A 19,318-nucleotide genomic window follows, 5' to 3' on the forward strand; every position below is an offset into this window, starting at 1 on the left:
GTATCACATTTGCAGTGGTGTATCTCGCACTTATATTATCCTGTGATCTTGCAACGTTAATCACTTAAATAAGTTACTTAGAGATATATGTTCCTGAAATTTCATTACTCTACGTTAATTACTTTTTGGTGTTGCAAATTTTTTTTTTTTTTTTTTTTTTTTTCAATGTACATGATGACTACAATAAAACATTATAATGTTTCTCCAGTGGTTTCAACATTAACTTTTTAACAGAAAAGATTTTGCTTACAGTTCATTTTTAAGTTAACATTTCTTAACTTTTTAACAATCCATATTAAAGCTAGCAATAGTAACTATATTAATAATTGCTACTGTAAACAGTTGCACATATGGACATCAGTTTTGAATAATGGGTTTTGAGTGTAAATAATGTTTTATGTAAGTGTTTGTATTGATACTTAAAATTAAATGTCATGTAATGAATGTCCAGATACTCATATAAAAAGTTTTGTTGGATCAAGTTATTTACGAACGCGATGTACTGTGTTCTTCCATTAGAGAATGAGACTGTATTGTTTATCGGTTTCATTACAAAATGCTAATAAGCTTTTAGTTAGAAAACCTTCTATAACTAGAATTATTAATATGAGAAAAAAATAGGAACAATGAAAGAACGGAAGATCAGTTGCAGAAACAAGAGTAGCTCTAAGTTGCAAGAGTGGTTGCTTTTCCCACACATGTAATTTACTGGCATTATCACCACTATTAGCTTACCATGGTTTCACATCTCATCTGTTCATTGTTCCCCATGTCCTGCCCTTCTGTTCCCCCTTCCTATTAGACCATATATGCCTCTGTTGCTGTAATCGATATGTAAACAATATTTATCACATGACCTTTTTTTGTTACAGGTTGTAATATTTGACATTGCAGCTTTTGAAAATGGAGCAGGATGTTGTGCCCTCTTTCCTATTGGAGTGTTTCTCTGTGATCAGAATTGGAGGCAGACAATTCACTTGAACGTCCATTGCAGTTGTTGATGTCTTTGAATCATGTTGTTTCTTTGTGATTAATAAAAAAATTATACAATCCAATGGTTTCTTCACCTTGTCTTTAAAAATTCCAGACCTATTGTTCAAACACATATTTTAAGAGTTATGCATCTGAGCCTTTTTGTGGAAAGTGCGTTTCACACATACTTTCAAGATAAATTGAATAATGACCCCCATTTTGTGTGTTGGGGAAGATAATTTGATACAGCTAAATGCATATACAGGTACACACATTTGCTCGCGCCTGAGACAGAGTGAGAGTGATTCAAAGGAAGAATTCACTACTTTTTACCTACTTTCTGAATAACTCGTACTTTCGTCAGAAATGTCACACTGCAAAGTTGATTAGATAAAGGGACAAAAATGAGAGTAAAATATAATTTGAATATCAGAAAAAATAACCACTTAGTGTTTGTGTAATACTTTACGGCAAGCATAAAATTAATTTTTAAACATTGGGAAATCTGGGATGGAATAACAATAATATGAAATAGGATAGCTTTCTGCTCCCCACCTAGAGGAGACACTGAGTGGCAGACTGGCACATTGAAGGAAGGTTTTTAGATATTAGAAAGTATGGGACAGTCCTCATCAAGCAGGTGTGGTGGTGTGAGGCTGGGGTGGGAGCAGGTAAAGGCCTAGATATGTGAGACAGAGACTAGCAAAGGTTTAGGTAACGGGGTTTACAGGAGTGAAGAATATGTCGCAGCTAGAGTTTCTAGGCTTCGTTCCTGTGGCCCCACACCTCAATGCCCTCCCATGCTCCCATTCCAATCTCACACACTGTTACTGTCCCCCTAGTACACCTCTCTCTGTCTGTCCACCTCCACACTCCCAACCAGCAGAGACTCCCTATGCTGAGGTGGGTTCTGTCCATTAGATTACACTCGTAAGATAAAAATAAACATTATCCAGTATGAAAGAATTATCTGTGTGGGATGGAAATATGTAGATGTGATGTACGTGCACAGACAAAAAAATAAATAAATAAAATAAAATAAAAATTACAATGTCAGAAAAATTGAATGATTTATTCAAGAGAAAGAGCTTCACAAATTGAGCAAGTTGGTCCACTTCTGACTCTTGAGCAAGTTTGGCATTGATAGATTTGTTGGATGTCCTACTGAGGGACATCAAGCCAAATTCTATCCAAGTGGCGCATTGTATTGTCTAAATCATGAGCTGGTTGGGTGGCCCTGCCCATAATGCCCCAGACATACTCAGTTGGGGAGAGATCCCGTGACCTCGCTGGCAAAGATAAGGTGTGGCAAGTATGAAGACGAATTGTGTGTGGGCAGGCATTATCTTGCTGAAATGTAAGCAAATGATGGCTTGTCATGAAGAGAAACAAAATGGGGTTTATAATATCGTCAACAGATGTCTGTGTTGTAATGGTGACACAGATGACAACCAAAGGGGTCCTGTTATGAAAAGAAATGGCACAGTAGACCATCAGTTCTCGTTTGGCTGTATGGCAGCCAGCAGCCGGGTTGGTATCGCACTGCTATCTGGTGTGCCCCCAGGCACGTCCCTGGTCTGGAATTGCATTGACTGGAATATAATTGGCTTCAGTGATGAATCCCACTATGAATTGAGCCCCAATGATCAGCACAGATGTGTCCGAAGACGCCCCAGACGGTGGGATACCACCGTGAATGTCACATCCCATACGGTCCAACTACCAGGACTGATTATCTGGGGTGCGATTTCTTTTCATAACAGATCCCTTTTCGTCAACAGACGACTATGCTGTAGGGGTGACATGGATGTCACCCCTACAGCATAGTCGTCTGTTGACAATACTGTACATCCTATTTTGTTTCCCTTCTTGGCAAGGCTTACATTTCAGCAAGGTAATGCCTGTCCGCACACAGCTTGCCCTCGTGCTTGCCAAACCCTACCTTGGCCAGCAAAGTTGCTGGATCTCTCCCCAATTGAGAATGTAAGGAGCATTATGGGCAGGGCCATTAGACCACCTCGGGATTTTGACTATCTACCGTGACATTTGAATAGAATTTGGCATGATGTCCCTCTGTTGGACATCCAACAACTCTATCAGCCAGAGCCAAGCTTGTATAAGGGCCAGAGGTGGACCATCTCATCCAATTTGTGATGCTCTTTCTCTTGAATAAATCATCCAGTTTTTTCTGAAACTGTAATTATTTTTCTGTCTTCACATGTATGTCACATTTACTGATTTCAGCCCTATTTGGTATTTCGATAATTCCTTCAGTACCTAAGTGTTTTTTTGAGTATATAGTATCTGACAGTTTCTTTTTTTTCAGTATGCTTGTCTGCTGCCCATTGCCTGCTCTAACTGGTGAGTAGCAATCTGTCCTATTTCATATTGTTGGAATTAACTTTTGACACTCAATATTTATGATGCAAGCAAACTGTTATTGCCACTTGACATGATGGTGAATGGTACTCTGTTAGCCATTGGCACAAATGGATTGACATGATAAAACAAGGGTCCACAGCTTTTACAAACTTTTTGCATGTGATAAATACAGCTTACTGCTGTCAATACTTTTGTTAATTACAATATTGATCGTTTGTTATTTTCAAGCATACATGTCAGGTGTCACGACACCTTTGAATTACTGCAAATGGACAAAGATGACCAGACTCATTTCTCTTCAGTAGAAACAACTATTGACAAGAGAAGAAACTTGATGTCATTCAAATCTACTTTTTCATTGGTAGAGATCTTTCACTCATGGGATTAGCAGCAGAGATTAAAAAGAAGCAGCAGCAAACAGATCCAAGGCATCCATTGTTTGGAACTCATGTTCTTCCATCACAACTCCTTATAATAGTATCAGCTCTGGAGAACTAAGTCCCGATTCATTTTCTTGTAACAAAATAGACTGCCATTACCTTGCAGTTAAAAATGGGAAGCTTTACACGAATGTCCTACATGCAGTTTTTTTATACTTGTGCTCTTTGAGTTCCTGTCCTAGAATACATTAAAATATTAAAAAATGTGTAAATTAATCTTTGAAACAATCCAAACCTTTCAATGGAAACCAGGAAAGACTTAGAAACATTATCATTAAAAAAAAAAAAAAAAAATCAAGGAAAGGTAATGTAAGGAACAATCAGGGAAAGTCTGCTGTACCCTTCCTGTTGTGTACTGTGTTATTGTTATTCTTAATTTTTTAAAATTTGGTAATGGCCATTAAAGACCACGCAGAATAGCAATTGCACATTACTAGATGCTGCCTTTGCATTCTTCCTCCAACAGCCCGTTGTATTTGCTCAGCGTAGAAGCCTTTAAAGTTGTAACTCTGGTCGGTCTGAGACGCCGCCTAGATTTAATCCAGCCTGTCAAAGATCCCTTTGTCTTCCCCTGAACTACGTCAGAAACTTTAGGGTTGTTTCCAAGAGTATTAAAAATCTGTTTTGTCAACCTGACCTTAAAACTTTCGTCTTCCTGACTCGACAGGTGCAGGCAGTATTTCCCGCTTTCTGAACAGCTTTTGACTTAGTGCCAGATCGATGCTTATTATCAAAATTGCTACCATGAGGGGTATCGAGTGAAATTTGTCACTGGAATTGTGGATATTTTGGTAGGAATGACTTACATGTTATCTTGGCTGGGGAGTCATCATCTGATGTAGAAGTAACCTCAGATGTGTCATAGAGAGGTATGTTGTGACCATTGCTGTTCATGTTCATGTACATTAATGACTTTGCAGACAATATTAATAGTAAAGCACTCTTTTCACAGATAGTGCATTTATCTAGAATAAAGTACAGTCTGAAAGAAATTGTACAAACATTCGTCAGATCTTGATAATTTCAAACTTTCTTTTAAATGTTCAGACATGTAAAATTGTGCATTTTGCAAAATGAAGAAAACGCAGTGTGGTATGACTACAGTATCAGGGTGTCTTGCTTGGATTATGTCTATTCATACAATTACCTGGGTGGAGCACTTTGTAGGGATATGAAATGGAACAGTCATATAGGCCCACTCAGGGGTAAGGCAGGCGAAAGAGTTAGATTTTTTTTGGTAGAATACCATAGAAATGCAGTCATTCTACAAATCGTTTGTATGATCCATCCTAGAATATTGCTCAAATGTGTGGGACCCGTATCAAAATGGATTAATGGGTGATTTGAACGCATGCAGAGAAGGGCAGATCAAATGGTCACAGGTATGTTTGACCCAAGGGAGAGTGTCACAGAGATGCTGAAGTAACTGAATTGGCAGATGCTTCAAGATAAGATGTACACTATCCTAAGAAAGTATGCTTACCAAAAGACGACTCTAGGAATATGTTACAACCTTGTAACTATTGCTCCCATAGGGACCGTGAGGACAATATTAGATTAATTACAGCATGCAGAGAAAGATTTAAATGGTCTTGAAACATGAACAAGCTTTAATATCTGGTACAGTGAGATGTACCCTCTGTCATACTCTTCATAGTGGTTTGCAGTGTGTGGATGAACATGTAGATAGCATCATCAAGAACGCAATCAACGTGTACCTGAAACTTGAGCTTCTCCTAGTGTGTAGTGTCACAAACGTTTTGACATTATTATACATACTTCTGCCACTGGGGCAATCATAGGTAATGACTAATTTGGCAGTAATATGCAGTGCTAGATTTGTTAAAGGAAAAAAAATAGACTTCTTAATATGTATTTATGGTAAGTAGCACTCTATCATTTCCTATATTTCTAAGTTCCTACCGAGAGTTTCCATAGTTTGATTTAGACTTCTGAAAAAGTTATAACACTTTTCTGAACTTTTTAAAAGTGTGAATACAACATTTGCATCTTACTGCTTCAACTAGAGCAAAAGTTCTATTGTATCACATCTCAAAATCTTTGGGTCCAATTTTTCTCATCATCAGCGGTATACTGTCACAAATCAAGCCTTGGTTATGTGTATTGTTAGATTTTGTGTATTATTATTTATGTGGGGTGCATGAGCAATGCAGCTGACTGGGATTCACCTGCTGCAAGTCATAGACTGACCGCTGCTGTGTTCACTGCCTGGGTCAAAGGTGCTGAAAGGATGTTCTCATTGATGCTATGGAGACACTGTTCTGTGTTTTATTTTAACGACAATTATTGTCAGTTTTTTCTTGTTTTGTTTATAAGAAAGGAATGAGGACATCATTAGATCTTTTGAAGAGTACACAACATAAATCACAAAATGTTATTTCTGTATTAGCAAAAAATTGGACTACATTGTATGATAGAGATGAAAAAGAAACCGTGATTAAATTCTTTCTGTGTTAGATTCCTGAACCTGCCGATCTTTGAGAGAGAGAGAGAGAGAGAGAGAGAGAGAGAGAGAGAGAGGGGGGGGGGGATGGGATTTAATTGTATCTCCCCATGCAGCCGTAGCATTTTGGCATGTCGTACATTGGTCAGATCATCAGTAGCATGGAGGACTCGTGTATGTAGGGCATAAGCAACACACACACACACACACACACACACACACACACACACACACACACACACACTTAATAATAGTCAAGAAAATTTGCAACCGCAAAATATTGCCTCGGTACAGGTCATAGAATCTAATATACAACACAGATATTTCAATATGCATATCCAGTTACTGGAATAGTGTTATTAAGAAAGCTGTTGAGAGACAGAAGTTTTTGCTTAAATTCTTATAATTTACGCCAGATGATGTACAAAATAAACTCCAAATTACTGTAACAACATAGTGCACAAGGCACACATTCATTTTCTAATTACAACAATCATACCCCAAACTATAACAATTAAAATATTGAAGACCAGCATTTAATTTTAGCTGCTACAAAATTATCACAGGTAACAATTATTTAATTCACTTCTTAAACATAACAATTTAATTTAAAAAAGACAACAAATAACATTTTTAAGTACAATATTCAAGTTAAGCTGCTGCAAAGATGCATAACAATCATCTATATTTCAACATTCTTATGAAAAATACAACATAAAAAGGAAGACCTGATTGTAGATCATGGGTGGGCTACGTAAAATAAATGACAAAAATCAGCAGCTGTAAAAGGCAGATTTTTTTTCCGTCTACAACCAATTCCTCCATTTTACAACAGCATAAATGAATGCAGCTCTTTTTCCCCAAATTTGCTGCTTCAGAGTATTAGTGTCATAATGAAGTCTTTTAAGAAGTAGGGTCACAAACAGATTAATAAATACAAACAAAAGCAGGAATATTCAATTTGCTCGAGGCTACCAAATGAAAGAAGAAAGGGGGCTAGGGAGGAGAAAAAAGATCACGTAAAAAAGAAATAAACTGCTGATTGTTTGCATCATTCCTAGACTCAAAACCCTAAGCAAAAGAAACAGTGATGATAGCATTGATTTAAAATCATGTCAGAAAAGACGGCAGCTAATTCTAGGTGATGCTCCATAAAGCCGTGGTCTCACGTTGTCAAACCCCTGCAGGATTATTTGAGGGACAATGATTTGACACTGATTGTTAAGTCAAAAAGGCAATGCATCTTTGACTGAAGTAACAATCAAAAATATATTCTTTTAATGGAATATTTGCATTGCAGTGTACTGATCTGAGAAACATACTGAAAAGAAACATGACTATGTTGAGAAGTTTTCATTTTGTATTCTCTTATATTTGTAACCGCAGTACATGAAAAAAGTGACACTCGACATTTGAGTTAACTGAAAGATGAGAGATTAGGGTTTAATGCCCTGCCGATCCTTGTCCCCAAACGGGGACAGCCCACAAACAGAATTCTACCAGCCAGCTTGGACTGAAAACATAACACACAAGGATCATGCCCATGAGTGTAGATGGCACTCGGAATATCACGCAACACGGATACCTGAGGATGGTGTCTGTCAGAGCAGATTGCAGATGAAGCAGGAAGGCAGAGGGAACAAATTACAGACCTGCTCCATCTGACGATCAGTCTCAAGTAGCAATTTGTAAAAGCAACGACTAATGTCACCGAAATATGCGAGTAAGACAATGATGTCCGACTGTGCAAAGGACAACTCGGGAATTTCAGCAAACTTCTGGAAAAACCTGAAGAATTAAATTGACAGAAACCTGTTCTGGATTGGTAACTTACAAAATAAAACATTTTCAATCGCTGGACAAGTCACACACAAGAAAGATGATAGGCCTTTAAAAAAGAGGATACCATACAGTGTAAAGCTGAAACATGTAAATTAGTCTGGCCAATATGCTCTACACGTGAGCAAAAGTGTCAATGAAGTGGTGCACCTTTTAGGAACTGTTAAAAAAGTGCCATTTTACTTCAATGAACACAGCAATGACAACCTGATCCTAGGAGAAAAGAGCTGATACACACTATTTATTTAAGAATGAACACTTCACCTCAACTTTTCACAGCATGGGACCATCAAAAATTGAAACAATAGAGCAACACAGAGGACACTACCACACAGCTGGGGGAGGGCACAGAGAGAGAGAGAGAGAGAGAGAGAGAGAGAGAGAGAGAGAGAGAGAGAGAGAGAGAGTGTTTAATGACCTACTTACTCACTTTTTACTGGCAACAAGATAAGAGTGCAGGTGGTGTCATATCAAAATTGTAGAGAACATGCACGAGAAAAAGTTTTAACAATAGCAAAGTAACGTACTTGCTAGTGCTTATTTTTTGTTTTAAATATCTCTCTCAAATTGATCAGGTATTGGAAAAAGAAAAATAAATATTTTGAATTAAGACTTAAAACAGGATGTAAACAGGTACCATACTGGCCTGAATATAAGCTACACCGTTTCTACAAAAAATGTCCAAAAAAATTAGAGTATACACCACACCCCATAAAGACTGGGACTTTTATGAATCATAGAAACCTCAACTGTAGTGCTTCTTCTTAAGTTTGAAATGAACCAAAAATATCACTACAGTTTGTAAATCAATTGTTGTGTATGAGGTAGCAATGCAAACATTCTCTTTGTTACTATCCCATTTAGGTAGTGACTACAGAGGGATCCAGAAAAATGTAGACATTCTCTGATAGTTATTACCTTAGGAACAAAGTGTTATATGGCTGCAATTTTGAGTGGTAGCATAAGCCACTGTTTTCCCAACAGATCTTGTCGTGTGGGTTTCCAGCAGATGACAATGCAGCACTGAATGAAGGATGGAGCACTACGAGTGGTCTGAAGGCATGCTTCACGAAGATGATGGTTTGCAGGGAAGGTTATCTGGCCTAATGAGGCACAATTCAACCTGAATGGTAATGTAAACTGTCATAGCTGCGTGTATTGGGCTGCTGAAAATCCTCATGTTCACATGGACAAACATGTTACTTCACTTGGTGTTAATGTGTGGTGTGGTCCGTCATAGTATTGTTTCTCTGACCCATTCTTCTTTGAAGGTACATAACTGGTGAGGTGTATCATATGCTGCAAACATTGATTTTATTAGCCATCCAAGAGGTGTTTGGAAACAAAAGATTTTTACCTACAAGACTGTACTCCGCCTCACCACAACAGAGACATCAGATTCTACTTAGATGAAAATCTACCTGGACGACGGATAAGTCGAAGAGGAGCTGTCAAGTGCCCACCAAGGTCACGGGACCTTACAATTCTCGACTTCTACCAATGGGGGACCTCGACAAACAAAGTTTACCAACAGAAACCAGCTACACTGGATGAGATATGAGAAACCATCAAGACATCCTGTGCAGCTACCACACTGGCAACACTGACAGCTGTACTTCAGTCAACAATTCAGCAACATTGATGTTGCTTGGCTGCTAACAGGTGTTACTTTGAACACACAAAATGATCTTCCTCCCATGCAAGAATTTTGACACTATGCCATTTTGTTCCATCAATATTGACTATCAAAGAGAGTCTACATTTTTCTGGACCCCTCTGTATTACCATTCTCACAGTTTCACTATTTTAGACAATGGGATAGGCACAGTTTTTCTCTGACTAAAGAATATAATTTATTCTTCACCAATGAAGCACAACATTGAGAGAAAATTTTGGAATTCGGTACAGTTACGTTGCAAATTTCAAACTCACAGTTATTCATCTAACAAATGTGCTTTTTAAAGGTACGGTTCAAGAAATGCTGCACATGCAATGCCCGGGATTGTAGCGACGGCACTGTACTTTGGGAGGAGAGTGACAAAAATACTGACAGTGACAAAACAATGAATGTTAGTGAAGTTAACAGTGTCTTACATGAAAACTGCAACTTAAAGCTTTGTTTTTGTGTGTAATTTATCTACAGTGTACTACAAAAAAAGTGGTTAAGGGTAAATCACATTTTGAAAAGCTATTGTAAATGGGCAACTTGACAAATTAGTTTTAATAAAGTTTCTCTCTTTTTCGAAATTAAAGGTGCAATTTATATTCAGGCCAATTCGATGTGTATATAATTTATGATAACTATGAACAGACTTTGAAATTTGCCTACATCACACCAGGTATACTTAACTTATTTCACTGACCCACACAGATGCTCATGTCCGGTGGAAGTCTCCTCTAGTTCCCCCACTTTTGGCCAGAAGCATTATTTCAGATATCATAATGTCATGACTCACAGCTTTACACATATCGTACACTGTTAAGGCAGACACCGATAAAGCAGTGAGAGCTTCCATCTCCACGCCCGTCTGCCCTCTACACTTTTCCGTGCCAGTTATAATCACACAGTTGAGAGCAGAGTCCAGTTCAATGTCCACAGCCACAGAGGATAAAGATATATTATGACACAGAGGGAAAAGGCTGGACGTCTGCTTGGCCCCCACAATTCCCACCAGGCGAGCAACGCTAAGTACGTCACCTTTCTTCAGGCCATTTTCTCGTACGAGTTTCATCAGTTTGGGTCCCACAAAAACCTTTGCTCATGCTGTAGCAGTCCGTTCTGTCACCGGCTTCGAACCCACGTCGACCATTTTCGCACTGCCGGTCCGGTCGACATAAGTCAGACTTCCGGACTGTGCTACCGAACTGCAGAAATGGCAAGAGAAGACAGAGGGCTGTGCTCTGTGTGTTTGTCTTGTTAGGAGTCCTGCATTGCACATAATGCTTGGGGTACAGGGAAGCAAAAGAAACTGTTTTCTAGATTCAGTCACTACACTCAAATTATGTGATAACAACTGAGACATCTGTGTATCCGACACAAACAGGGGCAAAATATTGGCATCTGAGAAGAAGTACTTTGAAAATCTTGTTTCTGAAGGTTTAACAACTTCCGAATTTGTGCCTTCATGACATCACTACAGCCATCAAGTTCAGTGCCACCTGGAACAAAAATACAAGCTGTAACAAAGAACTCTTCATAATCTGAAAATAGGTTAACTACAAAAGAATTTTTAAGCATTCGTGTTGAAACACCCCCGATTAATTCCTTTACAGGATTTTGGGTAATTTACCGAAGCCACCAAACAGTTAATTATTATGTGACCGTGTGCTTAATGGATGAAAGGCTATTGGTTGTTCTGCTGTGGTTTCGGGAGTATTTCAACCGAATGCGGCTGTTCTGAGATGGAATAGCTAATGATTGAAAGTTTGTCTATTATTAAGTATCACAAAGGTTGCGATGTACAACTGATATATATTTCCTACTAACACACAAATTCTGAGGCAGTTGCTACCTTTGCCTTACACGTCTAATTGCGGTTATCTCTTTTTATTGATTGCTGATTTTCAGTACTTTGTCACACGCAATGCTGATGGTTAACATTCACAACAATCCTCACTGCAATCCATGGTTGTTGCTGGCCGACGCGGTTGACGCGAAACACGTAATTCGGCACTTGTCACTTTCTGTTTCATATCACTCGCGAATCGGCATTAGTGAGAGTCAACCCCACGACGATCAGGGGGACGTGCTCACTCGTCATACTCCAGTGAGTTTTACCGTTTACAACTCACTCGACCACCATTCTTGCCCGTCATTCCCGCACTACTTCTCACTCGACACTCTACCATACTACTGCGCACTCAGCACTAGTCTCACTGCCTACTGCAGTGCTCGACAATCGACTCCTGTCCGCTATCGACCTGGGCGTCAGATACTAGCATCTATGTTTGTGGGATCACGGATCCCTTACAGTGTTCAAGACAAGTTCTTTGAACCTTAATGATCTGTGATGATTCTTTTCTTTCCTAAGCTAAGGTCGAGAATCTGCTTTGTCTGCAGAAGTGTGCAATATGAATATTACACAAAGTTGATAGGAACATCTCGCATAAATCTCCTCAGTGGCTGTAGATTTTACAATCTTGCAGGAGTGGATACAAGGGGAGGTCGTGGCAATGGTGATAAGTACCACCCACTTCCCAAACAACATATTATACTGGGGTGCACTTAAGAAGGCAGCAATGTGGTGCATTCTGTGCAGAAAGAGATGGGGAATGCTTTATGATGCTGTCTGTGTGTTCTCTCTCTCTCTCTCTCTCTCTCTCTCTCTCTCTCTCTCTTTCTTTCTCTCTGTCCCACGACTCACATTTCAGCCACTTCCAACACTCCTATCTGGCACAGGCCACTGTGTCTGCTTCTAACTCTGCCTAGTAGAATTTATGCAGTCGGAAAGCTATCGCTGTTGCTTTCTAATGTAATACTTGTCATGTTTCCTTTATGCCAGCCATTGTGAACACTAATGGCTAAGTAACCTCACCATACCTAAATGCCTTGTATCGTACACACACTCCAAAATGCACACTACAGACAGATGTGGCAGAATGACACGATGTCTTTATATTTTTTACTTCACCAATTTCCAAATGCACACATAACTTTTGGAGAAGGAGGTAGCGTGGAAACAGAAGTGTGTACAAAATGCCAAGTTCTTCCAGCAATGACAAGCTACATTTAATAAAGGCCACTTTTCAGTTGCTCGTGCTAGGGTCTGCCCACAAGGACATGCTTTTGGTCTGATTGACAACATTGCAGCCGGGTAAAGCTGCACAGGACTGGGTTGAACATACCAGCTGTCAACAACAGATCCGATACAACAACAACAGAAAGAATGACTTCCAGAACACAGTTGGAAATCACTGATAGAAACAGTATTCCCCTCATTCACATGTGTTTGCAGACCTCTGTTCAGTCATAATGTTTATTGAAATAATGATGGTGAGCACACACTTTGACAGAGTTCAACTTGGTTGTTACGTGATTGTTCAGCTTTTTCCTTCTTTCCTCCTCCCTTTTCTCTTCCCAAAATCTTTTCATTCTTTGACTGTGTTCTTGTTTCCTTTGATATGTACATATTTTCTCTGCTTTCTTCCTTCCCTTTACTTCAAGTTTTATGTTCATAGTTTTGTTTCTGAATTTGTCTCTTTCATTCATCATTTCCATTCTGATTCCTGCTCGTTTTAGCCTTCTTCTATTTCTTGAAACCACCTGGTTTTTTTGATTAAGGCATTTACTACATCCTAAATCCCTTTGTGAATCTGTCGCTATTCATTGTGTGTATGTGTCCATAGAATGTTAGTCGGTGTTTTCTGATTGTGACTGAGTCTGCCTCTGTGTTTATATAATTCTCTGGTTGATCTCTTCATCCATACACCATCTCTGTGCACTGCTCCAAAAAATTTTCTGAGGATTTTGCATTGTATTCTTTCTGCTTTGTGGTGCCTGGTCCTCAGATTGTGGTCATTTCTGATGCGAAGAGTGCTTCTGATACTATAACTGTATTGTAGTGCATGTGTTTGCCTTGTACTGAAATGTTTCTTTTATTATAGTGTGTCCACGTCAGTTTGCACACTTTCTGAAGTTCTTTTGTTTGTTCTATGTTTTCTTCCTTCTTTGATCCACCTATTTGTATTGTTACTATTATATTGAATAATTTAATATATTTTTGTGTGTTTATTATTGTTATTAAAATTGTAGATGTCTGTCGTATGCTAACAGCGAGGTTGCTAGCGAGTTGCATTTTTGAGGGAAGCTGGGCGAGGGGGGGTGGAAACAATAACAGACCGTCACTCCCCCCTGCCCCCCCCCCCAAATAACCAAACCTTGGATGCCAATACATTTGCTCTGTATAGGTGTTTGTGTGCAGAAGTAAGAGACAATTTAGCAAAAAAAAAGCAAAGGAAAGCTTCATGTTCTGGCCCACATCAAAACCAGATGACCAACCACAGTGTAATCCTCTGCAATGTCATCACTGAAAGCAGAAGGGGGGGGGGGGGGGGGGGGCGGCGTCAGCACACCCTGTTCTGGTCACTGCCAGCTTTCTTGACCTCAGAGTCACTACGCCTCAGTCCAACAGTTCCTCAATGGGCATCACAAGGCTTGGTGCACCTCGTTCCAGTCCTCCCACCAAGGAAAACCACGGGCAGTACTACGGGTGAGTCACAGCTGAGCAGCTGCCTTCCCCCTGTACCTGCAGTAGCTGCGAGCGAGAGGAAATTTGTGTTACACATACGCTAAAACTGGCGTAGATGCCACAGGACACTCTTTGGAGTGTCACTAACAAGCACACGCTGCTACACACTTGACAGTGCTAGGTGGCCAAGAGTTCTGGCTCAAAGTTCCTGCAACTGTGGTTGGAACTTCCCCAGTGTGACTCTCCCATTCTTTAATAGGGTATTTCAGTGTCCGGGGCACGTTCACATTGGACAACACTGTCCAGTACAGGCTGCTGTCTTCCACCCGTGCTCTCTTGCACTGTGCATTGCATCTTGCACAAGTGAGTCATAAGGACTCCCCTCTTCTATGTGTACACTAAAAAAGCAAAATTGTCTTTTCAGACGAAAAAGTAAAATTGTCTCATATCCACATTCTATCCTTAAAAGTATCCTTATGTCTGGGAGACGGCAGATCCACCAAGCAGATTCCACCCGACGACCCGTAGCAAGACTGCAGCACAAGAGGCAGGAGTGCCATCTGTTCTCTTCAACGTTTCTGTCTTGCTTTGCCACCTATCAGTAAGTGATGAACCAGCTAAATCTGGACTTTGCTGCCACAAATCAAGAAGCAATGGCTCGGAGACAGCATGAGCTCATTGTCCAACTGACGGGTGGAAACAACGCAACAGCAACAGCAACACCAACACCAGTCACACCACCAGTGAATATACTAGAGAGGCCCTCAATATCACCGCAGTAGTCCTCGAGCTGGAAGTGACAGCTCCGTGGAACAAAGATGGACCTTCGAAGCTGGTGGGTCCAAAATGCAATCAGCAGCAACATACACGAACAACTGAGCCTACTAACTCACAGGGCAAATGCAGCGTGCTTTTACCAACACCAGTTCTGAGCATTGGTAATATGAGGGACCATACAAATAATTCTGCAGCACCTCAACTACACAACACTACCCCAGCCGCTACGCAGAACACTACACCGACTGGCTTCCCACTGGTCATAATACACAATTACACTCACCTCAGCAAGCTAAACAAGACGTTTGTAGAATGTCACTCCCCATTATATACCAAACACAAAACTCACAAGGGACCATGTATCACTGTATGTATGCAACAAAACGATGCCTGGACACTACCCTTGCTGAGAGCCCTTCTTGGCACAAAGTAATAATGCAGATGCAATCGAACTGCAGTATTGATCATCTAGACATTGTTGAACTACAGACAACATGCCCTGGATTCCTCATGTCGACAGCAGAAGAAAGCCGACACTTCTGTAGGACCTCATGGAGCAGGATCCTCTTGCCTCTGTGCCCTGTAGCAGCGAGTTTTTGCAGACTGGCACTCGGCAGCTGCCGGGGTGACACCCCTTTGTATTGTCCTCATCGTGACTGTCCTCCAGTGGAACTTTTGCAGCCTTTGATCCAACAAAGAGGATTTATGACTGCTTTTAGAATCGCAGCTTCTACTTGTACTCTGCCTTCAGGAAACAAAATTGCATCCTCACGACTGCTTTGAGCTTTCGCATTTCTTCCTGGTCTGTTTTGACCTTCTGTTCGAGGTTGGCATTCTGTCTCATGGGGGAGTCATGCTGCTCATATGGGATGACATTCATAGTCAACCCATCCATCTCCCTGACTACCAGTCATCAAGCTGTTGCAGTTCGTCTTTTCCTTCCTCACTTGAGCTTTTCCCTTTCTACCATTTAAATCCCACCGTCATTCGATGTCACCAGGTTCGACTTCCTCCAGCTTATTGGACAGCTTCCTCGCTGATTTCTGCTGCTTGGGGACTTTAATGCACACCATCCCATTTGGGGCTCTTCCAGAACCTATCCGAGAGGTGCCCTTTTCACTGCCATTCTTAATCAACTTAACCTTTTCTTCTTTAACACAGAAGCACCCATGTTGCTTTCAGACTCGTCACACACCTATTCCCATTTGGACCTTTCCTTCTTCACTGCCCGTCCTGCACATCATGTTGAACGGTCCATTCTTTCTGACACCTACTCGAGCGACCATTTCCTGTGTGCTATCCATTTGCTGACTCCTACCCCACCTCCGTGCACATCGAAATGGCAGCTCACTAAGGCTGACTGGAGACTTTACTCCTCCCTGGCGACCTTCAACGAACACGATTTCCGCCGTTGTCGTGACCAGGTGGAATTTCTTACAAACATTATCCTTACCGTCGCAGAACATTCCATTCCTCACACTTCCTCTTTACTATGCTGTGTCCCAGTCCTTTGGTGGACTGAAGCCTGCTGCGATGCATCCCAGTCCTTTGGTGGACTGAAGCCTGCTGCGATGCAATTCGCATTCTTCGGGATAACCAAAAAGGTAGCTGAACTTCATCCACTAGTTCTTTTAACAGTTTCACCCCCCCTCTACCATCGTGTGCACCAACCTCCGACAGTTCTCTGGGAGCAAGATCCATTCCCCAATTTTCGGCCTGACAGTAGCAGACAATATCATCGTGTACCCTATTGCTATCTCCAACACCTTGGGTCACCATTTTGCAGAAATTTTGAGCTCCTCCCACTATCGTCCTGCCTACCTCTATTGGAAATGAGCAGAGAAGACTCGGGCAATACCCTTCTCTTCTCAGAATCGTGAGTGTTACTGTGCTGCCTTTACTATGAGGAAGCTAGATCACGCTCTCACTTCATCTCAATCCTCCGCCCTGGACCAGACACTGTTAACTTTCAAATGTTGCAGCACCTTTCTCTTGTGGGCAAGCACTTTTTCCTTAATACGTACAACCGGACCAGGGCAGAGGGCATGTTTTCCAGCCACTGTCGTGAAGCCACTGTCATACCCACACCTAAGCCCGGTAAGGACAAACAACTTCCTTCTGGCTATCACCCACTTTCTATACCCATGTCATGAATGGTTTTCTGTGGAAATCCCAGACTGGCTGTGTTTTTCAATTTGGAGAAAGCCTACGACATTTGTTGGAGGACTAGTATCGTTTGTACTCTCTACACATGGGGCCAACTGCCCCATCTCCTTGAGGAACTTTTAAAAGACGAGTTTTCGAAGTACGTATGGGGTCTGCCTCCTCGGACACCTTTATCAAAGAAAATGGTGTACCTCAGGCTTCTGTCCTGAGTGTCGTCGTCTTTGCTGTCGCCATTAACCCTACAATGGCCTGTCCCCTGCTGGGCATCTCTGGCTCTCTTTTTGTTGACAATTTTGCTATCTACTGCTGCTCTTCATGAACCTGTCTCATTGAGTGGTGTCTTCAGCAATGTCTCGATCGTCTTTACTCACGGAGCATTGACAGTGGGTTTCGTTTTTCTACTGACAAAAACATTTGTATGAATTTCTGGCAGCACAGCTGGTTTCTCCCACCATTTTTACATCTTGGGCCTGTTGCTCTTCCATTCATTGAAACTACAAAATTCCTGAGGCTCCTGCTTTATACAAAACTATCTTGGTCCTCCCACTTCATGCTCCCTGCAGCTTTTTCGATGGGTGTGAACCCTTCACCATCTTGGCTTCGTGCGGCAGCCCATCTTCACCTTGACCTTCATTCACTTTCTAAAGACACTGCACCAGGCTCGCTCTATTGCATTCAGTTTCACGACCTATGCATGGAATTTTGCAATAGTATCTTTGTGTACAATGATGGCTCTTTGATTGACCATGGTTTCGGGTGTGCCTTCAACGTCAACCAACATTTTTTGGTACTGACTTCTGGCACATTGCTCAGTATTTACAGCAGAGCTCTTCACCCTGTATCAGATCATGGAGTACATCTGGTGACATACTCCTTTCAACTGTGTCACTGCTCAGACTCTCTCGGCACCCTTCAAAGCCTCTGTGCACTGTAGACTGTCCATCCCTTAATGCACCGGTTCCAGGAAAGCTTCCACTTGCTCACTTTTATGGAGCCACTGTGATGTTTATGTGGGTGCCAGGTCATATCGGTCCAGGAGGTTGCTGACACTGCTGCCAAAGCTGCATTCCTCGTACTTCAGCCCAATAATTCTTGCATTCCCTCTGATGATCTCTTGTAGCTTTCTGTCAGGCGGTGGTGTCACTTTGGCATCGCCACTGGTCCTCCATTCATAGGAATAAGCTCTTGTTTATCAAGCCTCTCCCAGTGGCTTGGACAACCGCCTCTCAGTCCTCCTACGGCGAGGTGGTCATTTTAACTAGTTTGCATATTGGGCACTGCCTTTTTAGCCATCACCATTTGTTAAGTGGTGCTCCCCCACTAATTTGTGCACATTGCACCCAACTTTTAACTGTCTGCCGTTTCCTGAGGGGATGCCCTTTTTTTTTACCGTTTACGTTCCCGTTTGGGTTTGCCACCTGAGTTATTGGCCGTTTTAGTGAACAATGCGTGGGCTGTCGACCGTGTTTTACTTTTTATCAGTTGTAGCAATATGGTGAAGGCCATTTAATTTTTAGTTCTGGGCCTCCATTTCCCTATTGCGTACTTCGTAGACCTTTCTCCATGTCCCTGTTTATAGCTGTCCTCTCTTCTGTCATTAAACGTTGACATGTAATCATTTTTAACTCCTCTCTTCACCTTTGTGTTTCACAGTTTTGGCATGGACACATATGACCCTAGTTGTTTTTGCGCCCTGAAACAAAATGGGTGAGAAGTACAAAGCACTTACATTCTTTTGTCGACTTATGTCTTTACCTCCCCTTGAGACCTCAAAATTTGTTGGGGAAAAATTCTAAAATGTGTCTGTGGAATCAGAGAAATATCAGGGAATTTCACTTGGAGAAACTTGTGGCAACCCTGATTTTAGGTTTTTCTATATGGAAATTATTTTTGCTTCTAGTATTGCAGTTCTGAATTGCTGAGTTCATCTTAAACTAACTCTTGTTATTAATCACAAATACCATTAGGGAATATAACTTCTATAGGCATGTAAGTGTGAGAATCCATGGGTCCCTGAAGAAGCTTTTTCAAGATGTAGAATAAATATTTTTTTCCACTTAGCTGAAGTACCTCAGAAGATTATGCCATAT

At 41.1% G+C, this 19,318-nt stretch overlaps 1 protein-coding gene across 1 annotated transcript in view; it reads left to right on the forward strand.

The window, feature by feature from the left end:
* Window positions 1-3,732: 3,732 nt before the first annotated feature.
* The window catches only part of LOC126460020 (molybdenum cofactor biosynthesis protein 1-like), an 87,529-nt gene continuing 71,943 nt past the window's right edge, over window positions 3,733-19,318 (forward strand). Inside the window, exon 1 of the mRNA XM_050095896.1 lies at window positions 3,733-3,831. Within this exon, the coding sequence (XP_049951853.1) occupies window positions 3,733-3,831 (99 nt within the window). The remainder of the gene's footprint in view (window positions 3,832-19,318) is intronic.

This window comes from Schistocerca serialis, chromosome 1, assembly GCF_023864345.2.
Source record: "Schistocerca serialis cubense isolate TAMUIC-IGC-003099 chromosome 1, iqSchSeri2.2, whole genome shotgun sequence".
Taxonomy (NCBI): domain Eukaryota; kingdom Metazoa; phylum Arthropoda; class Insecta; order Orthoptera; family Acrididae; genus Schistocerca; species Schistocerca serialis.